The 15,813-nt window shown below is 57.0% G+C and overlaps 1 protein-coding gene across 1 annotated transcript in view; it reads left to right on the top strand.

The window, feature by feature from the left end:
* Positions 1 to 4,199, top strand: part of WDR11 (WD repeat domain 11) — a 54,394-nt gene extending 50,195 nt beyond the window's left edge. The window contains exons 25-29 of the mRNA XM_090278769.1: positions 273 to 438; positions 940 to 1,037; positions 1,484 to 1,629; positions 2,364 to 2,443; positions 3,603 to 4,199. Of these exons, the coding sequence (XP_090134895.1) occupies positions 273 to 438; positions 940 to 1,037; positions 1,484 to 1,629; positions 2,364 to 2,443; positions 3,603 to 3,760 (648 nt within the window). The 3' untranslated portion in view covers positions 3,761 to 4,199. The remainder of the gene's footprint in view (positions 1 to 272; positions 439 to 939; positions 1,038 to 1,483; positions 1,630 to 2,363; positions 2,444 to 3,602) is intronic.
* The last annotated feature ends 11,614 nt before the right edge of the window (positions 4,200 to 15,813 follow it).

Genomic DNA, 15,813 nt, shown 5'->3' with positions numbered 1-15,813 from the left:
GCCGAGCTTTTGTTCTGCTCCCGTGTCTCTGAATCGCCTGGCGCAAAGCTGGGGGGCACCGTTCCTGGGGCACTTGTGTGACAGACGGTGCCCGGAGGTTTGTCCCGAGGCGCAGGGACATGCTTTCCTTCAGATTTTGTGCATGTCAACAAAACATTCATGAGCAGTTTTTGAAAATGGGAGTCTGCTTGAACTGTAAGTTTTAGTTCCGAGTGAGGAACTTACAAGGTTGGGTTGGAGGAGAGTAACGAGAAGAATGGTGTTCTTCCCAGACAGACAGAGCGGTGCAGCTGCTGCTGGAAACCAGTGCAGATAACCAGCATTATTACTGTGACTCGCTGAAAGCCTGTTTGGTCACAACTGTCACCTCGTCGGGCCCCTCCCAGAGCACCATCAAGCTGGTGGCAACTAACATGATCGCCAACGGCAAGCTGGCAGGTAAGGCCTGCTTTGTGGTGTCTTCATCGGCCCTCTGGAAAGTCAGGCCCGTTCCCAGCAAAGGGTCAACTTGTTAGGGACACGTCTTCCCTTTCTGTGTGTGCCGGGGGAAGGGGGATTATTGCCCGCCTGTAGAAGAGAACTGTGTAATTAACCCTCTAAACCAGAGCGCTTTTTTGAGAGTGAAAGGGGGCACTATTTATAAATGCCAACAAACAGGCATAACTTGGACAAGCCTGGGCCAGCTGAGAGGATGAAAACCTGTGAGTGAGACATGCTTTGCCCGTGTGTTTCCCGGACTGCGTTGTGCTTCCCACTGGGTTACCTGAAGGGCACCACTGTAGAACTCTACCTAATACTTCATTTCAGAATGAAAGTCGGGAGTGTCTCCGGCAGGTAAACGCACGAGATGAGGCGGAGGCAGACGGCGGTTTTGCCGTCAGGGACTTGTCTGAGCGAGCGCTGCAGGGTCACGGGCGGGGCCCCTGTCCTGTCTTGCAGAGGGGGTTCAGCTGCTCTGCCTGATAGACAAAGCTGCGGACGCCTGCCGCTACCTGCAGACGTACGGCGAGTGGAACCGTGCGGCGTGGCTTGCGAAAGTAGGTGATGCCAGTTGGTGCCCCGAGCGTTCGGGATGGAAATTTCAATCTTGAACTTTTCACTCAAGACTTAGAAGCATTTTTGGGCTGCAGAGCTGTTCTGCAGATATTTTTTTATAACGCTCATCCTCCTGTTCTTTACGAGCAGAAATTACATTGCTCTGCTTGAAAGATGCAGTGCCCTTCGGTAGCGGTCGCGTGGAAGCGGCTGCCTCCTCTCCCTGCTGGGGGGTGAGCCCAGACCACAGCCCAGGGGTGCTGCCAGGCCCCCACGTCCCGCGGGCCTGGCCCTTGCCGCTCCTAGTCACGGTCAGCAGCGGCATCAGGGCCGCGTGCCCGCGAGGCCGAGCCTCGCCAGTGCCTCCCAGGACCGGGTCCCACGCTGATGAACGCTTCTGTGTGTGTGGCGCAGACGCCCTTGTGTGTAACTCGGGCCTCTCCCTCAGGTCCGTTTAAGTTCTGAAGAGTGCGCCGATGTCTTAAAGCGGTGGGCTGACCACCTCTGCTCCCCCCAAGTCAACCAGAAGTCGAAGGCCCTCCTGGTGCTCCTCTCCCTGGGCTGCTTTCCCAGCGTGGCCGAGACGCTTCACAGGTACGCGAGGGCGCCGGGGCCGGGAGCCGGGGCGGTGGTGAGCCGCGTCACGCTCCCTGCTCGTCCTCAGCGCCCGCGGTGAAGGGACGAGCGTGCGTTCTAGGTGGACTGGGAAAAGCCAAAAGGAGGGGCACTGTCCGTATTTGTTTCTGGGTTTGCTCTGGGAGCCGTGATACACTCCTGCCTACAGACAGGTCAGACCTGACAGGCACCTATTTAAAAAGATACGAGAGAAGTCTTTAGAGAATTGGGGACAGCTCAGCTTTGAGTCCAGTGATTCTCCTGCAGGCCAGAGAGCAGTAGGAAGGGTGACAGAGTGTGGCGAGTGGCAGTGTCTTCCCTGCAAATCTTGGAGAGTAACGCCGCTAACTTATCATGGGGCATTTGATTTATTTAAAAGGAAGAGAGGTAGATGGAGGTAAGTATGGCCAAGATGACTTATTAAATGTGGGCAGTGGGTACACGCATGCTTGTCGTGTCTCTGAAGATGTGTATTTCAGCTGCTCCACATTCTTAAGTATTAATAAAGGAGAGCTTGCAGTAGGGGCCTGGGTGTGCTCCCCTCCTTTCTTCCCTAAGCCGGGGCCCAGGAAGGTGCTGGTGTAACTCAGGGAGCACCCGGGTTTCCAGGGAAAGTGTGTGTTAGTCTTTACATAGAAACGCACTCTTGGGTGCCTCTGCTGCCGAATGCCCCTGGTCACCCCGCCTGACGCTTACTCTGTTCCGCCGCGCAGCATGCGGTACTTCGACCGCGCGGCCCTGTTCGTGGACGCCTGTCTCCAGTACGGAGCGATGGAGGTCAGCGAGGACACAGATATCCTTTGCCGGGGTGTTCATCCCGGGGGTGGGGTGGGGGTTAGAGTTCCTCGTGGTCGCACTGTGGGGGCAGGAACTGTATTTCATCGAGAAAGATCCTGTTCCGAGTCTCCAGCCGAGAGAGAGGGGAGGTGGGAGGAGAGACCGGAGGGAAGGCGTTTGCATCGCTGCTTCTGCTCTTAGATGGACGCAGAGGCAGGAGGGGTCTCAGGTTGCGTAATGTCTTGTTTGAGCGGTAAAAGAAGATAACAGAGATCATTTAGGAAAGGCGTCGGAGCCTGCTGCTCTGATAGAGCACTATTTCAAAACAATGCACTCCGTGGAATAAAAATTTACATATTTGTCTGGAAAATACAGGAAGAAATAAAAAAGACCTCACTGTTACCCACAGTGAAAATCTAATGTGGGACAAGACACAGCACTTCCAAGAGATGTGTCATGTAGGCAAGTCACCGGGCTCGTTCTGTGACCGGGAACATTTTCTTTGGTTCTTCTAGGTGGCAGCTGAGTCCCGTTTTCTCTCTGAAAAGGGCGGGCTTGAGAATACACCTCCCAGTTCCTTCCGTTGTGGACCCCGCCTGTTCTCACTGCGCTTTCTCTTGACTTATTACATGGTGGTCTCATTTCTACGTGCCAGATACTTGGTTTTCTATACATTTTTATCGCGGAAAATGTAACTAAACTTAAGCGTATGCAGGACCCTGTATCTTGGCACTGGTCACGTTGGCTCCAGTGCGAAGGGGCCGCTGGGAGTATCAGAACACAGCAGCACAGGGCCACATAGAAACCCAAGGCCCGGGCCCCTGGGGCCCTGCCGTGGTCAGGCTTTGTGGGTACAGCTCTCCCTGCAGCTGTGTGGCCCCCAGATGCCAGCGCCTCAGACTGAACTGGCACCGGGTCTGCGCGTTCCCCTGCTGTTGTCTTGCTTCTTCCGGCCTTCAGTTTGGTCGGGTCGTGGGAGGGCCCAGGGGGGTGTTAGTTGGTCTTCTAGGAGAAGGGGAGGCTCTGAGCTCAGCGGGTGCTTAGTGTCCTGACATCACAGCTGGACACATGGCCTCCCCCAGGCCAGGAATGGCCCTGCGGAGCTGGCCCTTGTGGGAACCCGGGGGCGTGCAGCCAGGCCCCGGTCGCCCTTCTGGTCCTTAACCGCGGTTCACAGAAACTCATCTCTGCCGTCTATGCGGACTACGCCCGGAGTCTGAAGAACCTGCGCTTTAAACAGGGAGCAGTCCTTTTTGCTTCGAAAGCTGGGGCCGCCGGCAGAGATCTACTGAGTGAGCTGGACTCCCCCAAACAGGACCTGGCTGAAGAGTGACAGGTCACTACGTGCCAGGAAATCTGGACTGGCCACCCGGGGAGGCGGGCGTCGGTCTGCCTGAGGTCACGGTCCCAGCCCCGACGGGGGGGATGCTGATGCTGCCCCTTCCCGGGTCCCTGTGTGCAGCTCTAGGGGACGTTTTTGTTGCTGGGAGCTGCTTCTGTGTCCTTGTTCATCTCAGAGGAACGTGAGTGCTTCAGATTTTTCAGAGTATATAGCATTTTCTACTTTTGGAGAGAGACCTTAAGTTTTTGAAAATACTTTAAATTTTTTTAAACTTAAAACTCAAGCGATTGAATTGCTTTTCTCATGGATTAAATGTAAAGGTGTTTGAAGATTCTGTAGTAAAGGAAGTTTGTGGGACCTGGTCTCTAGCGTGTGCTGTGCCTGTGTTAGCTTACCATCATTTCAGAGATGGGCAGGGCAGAAACGCTGGAACAGTGAGGCGACTCACTAAAGCGTTCCTCGTTGTCTGACCTTGGAAACACACCTCTCTGCACCCCCGCGTTCAGGCAGTGGCTAGATTTCGTCACTTCAGGCTCACAGGCTCATAGGGGAGGGTGAAGCTCTGTGTGTTGTTACAGTATGTGGGGTCTTCGATGTTTTCAATATTAATTCCTCCTGTGATGTATTCTGTTAACCTCCTTTTTGACATCTTTGTGCTTTAATTTTCTGCCTTTGTGTCCTTAATATGAGATGTTACTAGTGTAAATCGTTGCTGAGAACTTAAATGTCCATAACTTCTGGAAATTGTCAATAAAAAGGAACTCCCAGCCAGGCCTCGTGTTTTCTGCATTGCTGTGCGTGGGGCCAGGCGCTGAGCGGGGCATCAGTGCAGCTGCCCACCCTCCAAGGGCCAGGCCGCCTGCTCAGCCCGAGAGGCCACGCTGTGGGGACGCAGAGGGCGCACACAGAGTCCCGTGCCCTGCGCCCTGAGCGTGTCTGTCTGCGCGTCCCCGGGGGCGGGGCTCAGCTGTGGCTTTTAAAGGTGAGGCAGGAAGTGGCCTTCTTGTGTTTCCACTCCCAGGTGCCCAGGATGACACATGTCCTCCCACCCAGCAGGAGGCAGGGAGAATCATAGCCTCTGCCTGCCTCCTCGGGTGAGTAGCTGAGGCCCATGGACAGGAAGGGCCTGTCCCCAGGCCAGCACTGTGGCTGAATGTCCTAGAAGAAATCCAGGGTCCCTTCATCCGTCCTGTACTGGCTCAGTTTACTTGCCCTTTCTTTGCCCGGGCAGGTTACAGCAGAATTTCTCAAGGCCATGAGCAGACACAGCTCTCCTTCTATCACTTACTATTTAAATGATTGCCCAGGTATATTTTATTTATTCAACCAACTAGTTAAAGGAAACAAGAATGCTGGTCTTAGTAAGCAGAGGGGAAAATGAAATTTTATTCCACAGTAGGGTATTTTAAAAACTAACTATACTTTGGATTTGAGGCCAAGGCTTATAGGCAGCCGTGCACTGGCTGACTGTGAGAACGAGGGGGAGGACCCACTGGGCACACGGGCCAGGGGCCTGCGCTTTGGTCCCAGGCCGGCTGGGTGGATCGGCAGTCCCTACTCTTCCCGACAAGGCGGAGACCGGGTGTGTGACCAGTTCCAGGTGCAAGTCCTCCTCACTGTCTCGTTAGGTGTTTTCATGGCCGTGAAGGTGGCAGCCAGACGTTTTGTAGGTATCAGGTTCTGTATAAGCTTCATGTCCATCACAGACGGACCTGGTCAGGAATTCTAAGCAGAATGGAGTCTGAGAGGGACACAGACCCTCTCTCGCCCGTCACGGCCTGGACGCTGTGTCCTGCAGGAGGACAGTGCTGTGTTCCGGGGAATCCTGAGCCCTGCGGTCACCCGTGAGTTTCCCTCTCAGCAGCAGCGTGTGATGGAATAAAGCCGCGAGGGCCTGACGTAACTGTGCTGCCATCCGAGAACGTGGCGAGGCCCGGGCGACACACGGTGGGAGTGTCCCGTCGGCCAGCGGGGCTCTGATTCTCCGGGAGCCTGCCTGCGGTGGTTGGCCCGACTCAGAGCGGCGTGCGCTGAGAGACCGCTGCTGTCAGTTACAGTCCGCATTCACATTCCACGGACCACACGCGTGCTGGCGTTCTGCGTGCAGGGAAGAGGCGGCCGGACCTGAGAATGGGGTTCTCCCGAGAGCGGCTGGGGGCTATTCGGACGGTCGGCCCAAAGGGACCGTGGGGAACGTTATCCCTCTGCCTTGCCTTCCCTTAAAGAGTCCCTTCCTGTGGTGCTCGGCCAGCCAGGCAGGGCCCACTCCCCTCTCCCCACGCAGATGATTGTCAGCGACTTTCAGGTGAGTCCCTTTAGACGATTCCAGGCAATTTTCTTCAGCGCTTGGCGCTCACACACAGGCCCACGTTCCCATGGCAGCGGGTCTAGGAAGCTACCTTTGATGCGTATCACCCAGGCGGGCCTCTGTCTTGTTCCTGACAGTTCTGAGATCAAAGGCATCCAGAGATGAAGAAAGAAAACCAAATCCAAGAGCTGTTGGACTTTCAGAACATTTGAAAGCAAATCGCAATTTTAATTCACACAGCTGACGAGCTCCGCTGTAATAAGACCCTCGCCTCATTCTAACCTTTTGACCATCTTCCGTCATTTTTAAGCCACAATGGCCTCAGGCAGCATAAAAGGTGAAAAACAGTTGCGTCCTAAGCCAGAGGCGGGCATCTCTGGCTGAAGCGAATTCGTGAGCATCTCACCTGGGGAATCGCAGTGCCTGATGGCTAGGGCCTCGTGCGGTCCCCTGCGGAGCGTCCAGGGATGGAGCAGTAACCGGAAGGGACTCGCGGACGCATCTGGAATGTGATCGCATGGAAAAGCTCACGGAGGAGCCAGGCCAACGGCGTTCTCACAGGTACTGTGTGGGAGGGAGGGAGGCCTAAGCAACACGGTTTCCTAAGGCCTCTTTCTGGGGACGTGACTGGCTGCTTCTGGAGAGCTGCCTGCCTGGCGACAACACGTGGCTCACCTTTGGCAGATGCTGCTGCTTATTTTCTGTCCTTATTTTTCTTTTAAACGAATAAAGCAGCTGCCTTGGAGGAACTGAAATAGGCCCGTCAGCTGGAAATCCGAACACTGATCTACAGCGTCTGCTCCACCCCTTTGTCACGGGCTTTGGAACATGACGCCTTCTTTTCCAGCTACTCCCGAGGTGGCTGTTTCTAGTTCCAAGGCCAGCAGACAGTGGCAGCGTGGCCTGTCCCCCACACCAGCAGGGCCTCTGTGGCCACTAGCCGTCGGAATCTTGGTCTCTGGTGGCTTGTGTTCAGGGTTTGTTCTACTTGAAAGTCCAGGTGGATTAAGTTAAATGAATAACCCTCCAACACCCTCGCAGGCCCCAGTGTTAGGAACAAAGATGAGCAAACACTAAAACCAGGCAGAGCCTATGGTTTCATTGGCGGTGGGATGTTGCCTCATTTTCGGGGGTTGGTGGGGGAACGGGGTGGTGGGGAGGCAGACTGCAGAGGAGGCCCCAGAGGGGCTCCTCCCTTGGTTCGCATTTGCCTCCAGACTCCCCCCTCCCCTCCTGTCCCCCTCTCCTCTCCATCCCAGCAACTTGGCAGCTGGCCTCCCAGATGTGACCTGGGCCCATGAAGCCTCCCGCCTCTCAAGGCCTTTAGAACATGAAATGAAGAAGCAAGACCCAGTAACAGAGCGACCTGCGCTTGCTGCTTGTTCCCAGGAAGGCCCAAGGGCTGATGTGTGAGCCAGTGAAGACCCAGCTCCGATCCAAAGACACAGCCAGGGAGCTGCTTGCTTCTGCCCTCGGAGGCCATGCAGGGGCATCAGGGAGAATTGCGCTTTGTGAGCCTGGTCGGGTCCAGGCCAGTGCCCATCTCTGATCATCAGTCTGCCCCCGGGTCAGCTGGGGGGCGTGGGCCTTCGACTGTAAGCGGTTGAGGCAACTTGATTTTAATACACTAGTGGGAGTGTGAACGGGGGTGCTGCATTTGGGGGGAAGTGGCAGGGGCTTGTCACAAAGTAACTGGGTACTCGGTGACTCTCAGGCTGCATGGGCAGCCCAGCCCTGAGCCCCTGGACCTTCAGACCCGCCCAGGACAGAACCCTCCTCGGCCCAGAAAAGGGAAGTCCCGCAGCCACCCTCCCGCAGCCTGTCAGGTACACGCACGCCAGTCTGTGCTGAGGACGAGGACACGGGATCCTGCTGGGATTGCCGACTGTCCTGTAGGGGGCTGAATGGTGTCGCCTTAAAATTAACGTTCCACCTGAAATCGCAGATATGACCTTACTCGGAAATAGGGTCTTGGCAGGTGTAATTCGTAAAACCCTTGAGATGAAGTCAGCGATCCAGTGACCGGTGTCTTTATAAAACTAGGGGAGGGCAGAGAGACACACACACACAAAAGATGGTCATGTCGTTAGAGACTGGAGTGGCTCAGTGACAAGCCAGGAACGCCAAAGACCCACGGAAGCCCTCGGGAGTTAGGAGGCGACAAGGACGGCTCCTTCCCCAGAGCCTTCTGGTAGCGGACTGCCCCACCCGCACCTTTGCCTCCAGAACTGACAGCACTTCCTCCTGTGGTACGCCACCGCGTCCGTGGTAAGCTGTCACGGCAGCCCTAAGGAACTCATACAGCCCCAGGGACCCAAAATGAGGACGCAGATGTCCTCGGGGCCTTCGAGTGGTGGGGTGACACCCCCTTCTCCACCCAGAACAATAAGAAGCCCGACTCCGCTCTCCCATCACCTCCCGGCGGCCAGGAGGAGCCGCTGAGCTCACACCTGTTGCGCTCAGTCCGCTTTCTCCGGGAAGGACCCACTTTTCTAAAAAGAAAGGAGTGGCTTCCGGTTGCAGATACGGACCCAGAAATGTCAGCATTGACCCGATTTACGTAGCCCGGCTCTCTGCCATCCGCCCCGGGCACCCCGCGGTCGGCGGCCCGCACGGCGCTCTGCCGGTGTGTCCCTCTGCCGCCCCTGCTGGCGGGAGGGGACCGTGCGTGCTGGCAGCTCCCGGAGACACAGCCCAGGAAGGTCCCGACGTCTGGCCGCCAGAGCCATCCAGCCCCGCCACTGGGGCCTGCGGGAGAGTCCAGAGCCAGGGGTTCCGGGTGGTGTTAGCTTCCCAAGCTCCTGGAGCCAAGAATCTTTTCCCAACACATCCTCATCCGTGTTCCTTGGAATTGCAGTGTTCTGTGAAATATCAGTATTTCTAATGCATTATAGTCCGGTAAGTGTGGGAGCTGCCAAGCACGTACAGTTAAGCACAGCTCTTTACTGCAGACCCTCTCAGGGCCTTTCAGATGCCGGGTACAAAATGTGCTCCTCGGCGCAGGACGCGGTCGCTGGGATTCCCGAACTCGCGCCCGGGTTCTCCGGGTCTGGCCCGCTCCCGGCGGCCTGTGCTGTCTTGATCTTCAGCATTGAAGGTGTCCCTTCCTCCCTCCTCTCCCACCAGGGCTCTCACGCAGCGCGCACCTCCTCAGATATGAAACGGACACAAAGTCGTCCCGTTCCTGCTTTTCTCGTTTTGTCACGTCTTCTCATTTTAAAGCTGCACAGCAAGATAGGAGAGTCCGTTCCCCTCCTGGGCTGCTGCTCCCAAAGACATGGCCGAGGGTCTCGCCTAGAGTGTGCGTCGTGCACCAGAATGCCCTGGAGGGTTAGTGACACCCCCAGCCTGAGCCCCAGCGGGTGGGGCCCGAGCAGCCGCCTTCCTAGCCAGTCCCAGGCACCGTCCTTGTAGGATCCGGGAGCCACCGCGCGTGCCGTGTGGCCTGGAGGAAGTCACTGCCCGCTTGGAGCCTCAGGTCCCCTGCGGGTAAAGAGAACCCTTTAAACCCCTTAGAACGAGGCAGCAGAGGGCAGCAGAGACCGGGAAATGCGTCGGAGTCGCAGCCCAGCCACAGCGCGGCGTCCACTGGATTTTCAGTCTTTGATTGAACAACTTTCTGGCAGCTCAGCGCTCCAAAGCCGTTAGCCGAAGGGACGTGAGATTTCCCCGCCCGTGGGTGCTCCCGTCTGTGACTGAGAGAAGAGAGCTCCCGCCTCCCACGAAGTTTATTTATTGGAGGCACATACTTCTAAGTGGCCCCGACAGCCCTGCCGCACACAGGGAAACTGAGGCCTGGAGAGGGAAGACACAGCTCCGGTCACGTGCTGGCGGCAGGCTCGGGGCAGTGCGCTGCCCTTTCGCCCCATCCCCTGGCAGACTTCCCTTTCTTCCTAGAAGAGAATCGGGCCAGCGGACCTTGCGGACCAGCTTTCTTCCAGGGGACTCGGGGGGCACTTCGAGGGAGGTCCAGGCATTGCAGGTATGGAGGCACGTGAGTGTTTCCCAGTCGGTCCCCATGAGTTTAGAGCCCCCTCCATGTGTAGCTGGAAAAGGGAGTTCCCTACAAATATTTGACCCCAGGGTCCCCAAACACCTCTCCGGAGACAGCACGTAATTCCCTGTCTGGGCCTCTCCAGCCTGTCTTCAGACAGAGAACCCCCTGCCCCCTCTCCAGCTATGATCTGTTGCTGTGGAGGGTCCATGCTCCCCCACAGTGGTGGGCCCCCCACTTCTAAAGGCCTCTGAGTTACCCGATAGGGGAAGGGCAGAAAGTTCCCAAAGCCCACCCTTTCACAAGCCCTGCCCCCAGGACCCATTCATTAGGTCTGGGGGGTGCCAGGTTTGCGTGAAGACCCCCCAAAAGGGGGCGTGGTCAACATTGGAAACTCCCCCCAGACTCTGTGCTAGGAATCAGCCCCCCACCCGGGAGGAGGATTCCTTGGTCTGGCAACTTTGCTACTAACCGCCAGCGGGCTTCCTAACGTTTCGGAGGCCCAGAGCAAGAGGAGAAGTGGACACCCAGACTGTGTGTCTTGTACTAAACGGGGACTCAGGATAGACTCTGAAAGGACAGGATGCAGGAGCCGGAGGCCCGGCCCAGCCCCGGGGTTCTGCCACCTGCAGACGGGGCCTGGCCCCCCGCTGGGTGTCATCCCTGAGGAGGGCGCTGCCACTTGGGCGGCGGAACAGACTCCTCTGCCCCTGGAAGGCCTGCTGCTCCGTGCCGACCGCCACGCTCCACCCCTCGTCGTGCGGCCTCTCCCCTGCGCTCCCAGGACGCCCGTCAGGGCCCACGTGCCCTCCGCAGACCCGGCCCCCTTGCTGTGGAAGCGGGCGCTGAAACTAGCGGATTCGTGCACAAATCTCAGTTCTTTCCAAGAGAACAGAGACGTGGTGCCCAGGAGGCTGCTGGGGGCCCGTGGGCACTAGGGGCCCTTTAGGAAGGGCTGCAGTGGACAGGACAATCGCCCCCCCCCCCCCCCCCGCTATAGGAGGTTTTCAGAGGCCCCCTCCGAGGGAAGGCCCAATCTGCCTGCCACTTCCAAGGGGACGGCTGGGCCTGTAGCCTCGTGGGCTCGGGTGACGTGGCTTTTTGAACCTTGGGGAGGCCTGACAGGACAGAGGGGGCAGCAATCCAGGCCCGAGCAGGCTGCCTGGAGGAGGGGCAGTGGGAGGGCCCACGCTCACTGAGAAGGTGCAGGTCCGGGTTAGAGTCCCAGGGGGCAGGGGGGCCAGCCGCAGCGCTCTGTTTGGGGGGAGAGGGCTGGGAGAGAGGGAAGGGCTGTCAGAATACAGCCTTCCAGGCCCCACACCACCCCTTCTGAATCATCGGAGCTGGGAATCCACCTTTTAAAAGTCTCCTCCCCCCGCCAAAGGCTCTAACTCACACTGAAGTGTAAAGAGCATGATTCGAAGACATTTTTCTATTTATCCCGTCAGGAGATATTTGCAGAGCTTCCCCTCCCTCAGCACCATCAGATTCTGCCTCCCGTGGCTGGAAAAAAAAAAGAAAAAAGGGAAAGGAAGCCACCTCTCCGCAGGCTGATTACGCCCGTCTCTGTTCTCCCTGGAATGTCACCTCCTCAGGGCACCTTTTCCCAAAGGGCTGCAGGCCCCCCGGCCCTCTGCACCACACCCCCTCACTTAGCTCCCCCTTGGCCTTCACCGCAGGCACACACCAGCTCATTTGGGTATTTGTTTTGCTCATTGCTGTGTGTCCCCCCTGAAAGTGTAAGCCCCCCGCCCCTAGGCATGGGCCTGAGGTGTGGGGATCCCTTCTTTACCCCCAGTGTTGCTGGGCCATAGTCGGCCCCTCGGATGTTTGTGGGGTGCTGCCCGAGGCCACTTCCCACAAGAGGACAATGGGGCAGGCGTCCACATGGGACGTGAGGGAAGGTGTGGCTGGCAGAAGCTCCCAGGCGCTAAGACCCAGCATGGCTGGCTGCCAGCCCGTCTTCAGGGACCCCCGCCCATGAAAGGCAGAGAGGAAGAGAACAGGAGAGCTCCCCAGCGGGCATCCTCCCTTGTGGGGAGAAGTTCGGGGCCCAGCGGGCACGCTCCCCCATGGGGAGGGCTTCGGGGCCCAGCGGGCACGCTCCCCCGTGGGGAGGGCTTCGGGGCCCAGCGGGCTTCCTGGGGCCGGGTCTGTAGGCAGCGCGGCGGTGGCTGGGCTCTGGGCCCCACCAGCCGGGGCCCAGCGGCTTGCAGGAAGCCGCCCCCAGAACCTGCCTGTACGTACTTGCTCGTCTGGCATGCCGCAGATTGCGTGTTGGCTGCCTTGTTAGGAGATTAAGCTTTCTTTGAAAAAGATGGAAAAAAAAAATCTTTAGCAAAAGGCTTGACTAGAGCTGACCCCTGAGGAGGCGGCAGCAATCACTGATGGGCACTATATTTGTCTAATTAATCTTCTTGTCAACAAAGTTGTTCTTTGCTGGTGCCAGCTCTGACATCACCCCACAAGCCTGCCACACTGGTTCGTACCCAACTACAAAGGCCGCCTCTGACCCGGCCCTGAGCTCCCAGCCACTCCCCTCGCAAAAACACAAAAAAACAACAAAAAAAGACTCTGCCTGTGGTGCTGTGGCCGCGCTGGGAGCCGGGGTGGGAACAGAGGTGCCCCATACCTGCTAGCTTAGGGGGGACTCGGGGGGAAGGGCACAGCTTGAATGGAAGGTGGGTAGAGACCTGGGAGGAGTCCGGTCCAGCCCCGGGAGGCTCATTCCACAGGGCAGAGTGCCGTCAGGGCTGGGCTGTCCCAAGTGACAGGGTCCTCCAGGACCTGGGCAGGCATGTGAAGGGGTCGGAGTGGGTTTAGGAACCGGGGGTGGGGTCGGGGGGGCGTGGGGAGGACGGTGCCCGCACTGCTGTGCTGTACCAGAGTCCAGTTCTCAGACTGTGCCGGTTCGTGGGCTAAATCGTGCCCGCTGGCCGCCTTTTCCTACCTCGCCAGGAGGCTTCTCTATGTCAAATGTCATATCCCAGACGGTTCCATTTAACTCGGGACTTCCTTCTGGTTTTATTGTCAAGACATTACCCTGTTGGTTTTTTGAAAAAGATTTTTTAATAGAGAGAGAGGAAGGGAGAGAGACAAGAACATCAATCCATCATTCTCCCCATTTATGCCCTCATTGGTTGATCCTTGTACGGTTCCTGTCTGTGCCCTGACCGGAGCTCGAACCCCTAACCTAGTGTATCAGGATGATGCTCTGACCAACTCAGCTGCCTGGCCAGGGCCACCCTGTTGATTTTGTGCAAAAATTTCAGAACCATCCATGCTCACCCTGTTTATTGATTATTATCTGCTCAGCATGGCCTTCTTAACCGAGAGACCTGTGGACAAAAGTTAAGGGCCCTGTGATTTGGGTGGGGAAGCACTCACAACATTGTTTTCACTAACTTCTAACAGAATTTAAAATCTTGTTAAGTATAGGCCACACATCACAGGGCCTGTGACTTTGTCACCAACAGAGATCGCAGCTATTTTTGTATCATGTGGCAATTGGTGCAGTTATTCATCTGTGCGTCACTGTTTGAAAGGACTGTAGTTAATATACTGGTGTGTAGCTCTGTGGGATCATATAGGAACAAAGACCATGCCTATTTCACAATTTAAAAATTATTTTTCTATTTCAGCAGAACTGATTGCTTTACAGTATCTGTGTATCGTCCTTTATGCGTTTTGAAACGTTGTGAGAAAGGGGCCCAGGAGCTTCCCCCGACTGTCTTTTATCCACTTCTGTATCATCAGCACCCACCTCGGGTCCTGGCACACAGTAGGTGCTTATTACATTTCTTTGCTGACTGACTGAATGAATGAACCACGAAATCAATGAACTGCGACAGGAGCCTCAGTATGACCTACATTGTACACCTGGAACGAATAAACTATTGTATGTCAACCACAATTGAAAAAAACTTTTTAAAAAATTCCAGAAAAAATATAACCCTGCCCGGGTGCAGGGACCCACATAACCCCAAAGGAGTAGAAGGTTCTGGGACTCTTTGCCAGATGCGCTCTTTTCTCCAAGACAAACTCACGGCCACGCCAGGGGAGGCTGGGGGCCTTGCTCCCTCTTCTGGGAATTCAGGACTGACCAGGGAGTGCCCGCCCAGCAGGGCCCCGCAGGGCCATTCCCTTTTCTGAGCGGCTACATGGCCGCCACTCCCTGGGCTACGGACCAGGGATGTTCCCAAAAGGATCCAGATGCCCTTTCGCATCCCACCTTTCGCCCAGCTGTCTCTAGAGGTGGAGAAGGTTAGAGCCCACGGCCCCGGCTGCACTTCCCGATCTGGACACGCGATGGCGCCGTGCCCCTGGCTGCGGAGCCTCCGCGCGTCTCGCCGCAGCCCGGGCTGAGGTTCATCCGCAGCGGGTCAGTTACGCGTCAGTGCGCCATCAGTCAGTTACCCAGCTCCATGGGCCTGGAAAACACCCTCAGGTCTGGGGGCGTGGGAACGCGGGGCGCCCGGGCCCGGACCCCGCAGGAGGGCAGGAGGGGCCGGGTCCTCGTACCCTGGGGGTTGAAACCCCAGGAGCCCGTCTTTGAGAACCTCTTAGTGGAGCAGGTTATAGCCTGGAGGCCAAGCGCCCTGTCCTGAGAACCAGATGGACTTGAATTCTGATTCTAACCCTGCCTTTCTGCCACCATGTTTCTCATTTGCAAAATCAGGGTAGGAATGGTCCCGCCAATTAGTGAGATGGAACGGCTCCCTTAGCACAGCGCACTGCGGGACCGAGCGCCTCACCCCTGCTGACTCAGGCCGGTGAGCCTGGCGTGGGCATCCGCAGGGGAGAGGCAACTCCGCCCCGCACGCTGCGGAATCCGTGAAACGCGTGCCCACGCGCACGGAGCGTGGCACCCTGGAAGGGCCGAGGCCTGTTAGCGAGCCCTCGTGATGCTCGTGCGCGCGCGCCGGGCGCACGGAGGCTGAGGCCCAGGCGGCCTGCTGCCGCTTATAATAGTCACCCCAGGGCCGGGAGGGTTGTGCCGGGAGATGGGCCCACGCTGCGCCAGGGTCTCCCGTTCTCGGGAGCGAACTCGGGCAGTGGGGATTACTACCTTTAGAAGGAAGTAGCTTCTGACCAGAAGGAAGTAGCTTGGGAGAGCGGAGAGGCTGCAGCGAAACCCAGCGAGGTGTTCTGGGGAAGAGCGAGGCTCAGTCTTGCCCCTGCGGCTGGGCCCGCGTCCCTCCCCACCCCCACTTTGACTCCCTCCCCGCTGCAGGGCCCGGGCGCAGGGCCCCTCCTGGCCTGTCCCTGTGTGCGTGGTCACTGGGGCGTGCAGGCTCGAGCTGGCCCACTCGGAGGCAGCCAGGGCCCGGGGTGTCCATAATGAAGAGACGCGGGTCAAGAATGTAAATTCCCGTGGTTCCCAGCCCAGGAAGGTTTCGTGTGGGAACTCTGGACAATTGGAGGCTGAGAGGGTCTGAAAGAGGCAGTGTTACTGTTTGAACTGTTATCAGTTTAATGAACTGCTTATGAAGTGTTAAATGCAGGCGAGTGTAAACGCGGCATCTGGGCTTGTGTTTTATTTGTAGACTTCAGACTGGGCGCTTGGCGTTTTGAAAATGCCAATTAATGGTGTGAAATCAGAATTTCTTTTTTTTTTTGTAATCAGAATTTCTAATGGGGAGGAAGGGTTTCGTACTAACTCCTTAAATTATCTCAAAACATATCCAAAACACCAAGGCATTCACACACAAAAACAATGCAACCGCAAAGACTTAAAAGATC

Source organism: Furipterus horrens, unplaced genomic scaffold (assembly GCF_987537825.1).
Source record: "Furipterus horrens unplaced genomic scaffold, mFurHor1.1.pri manual_scaffold_5, whole genome shotgun sequence".
In the NCBI taxonomy this organism is placed as follows: domain Eukaryota; kingdom Metazoa; phylum Chordata; class Mammalia; order Chiroptera; family Furipteridae; genus Furipterus; species Furipterus horrens.
The sequence above is the reverse complement of the archived record's forward strand: the minus strand, read 5'-3'. Positions and strand labels throughout refer to the sequence as shown.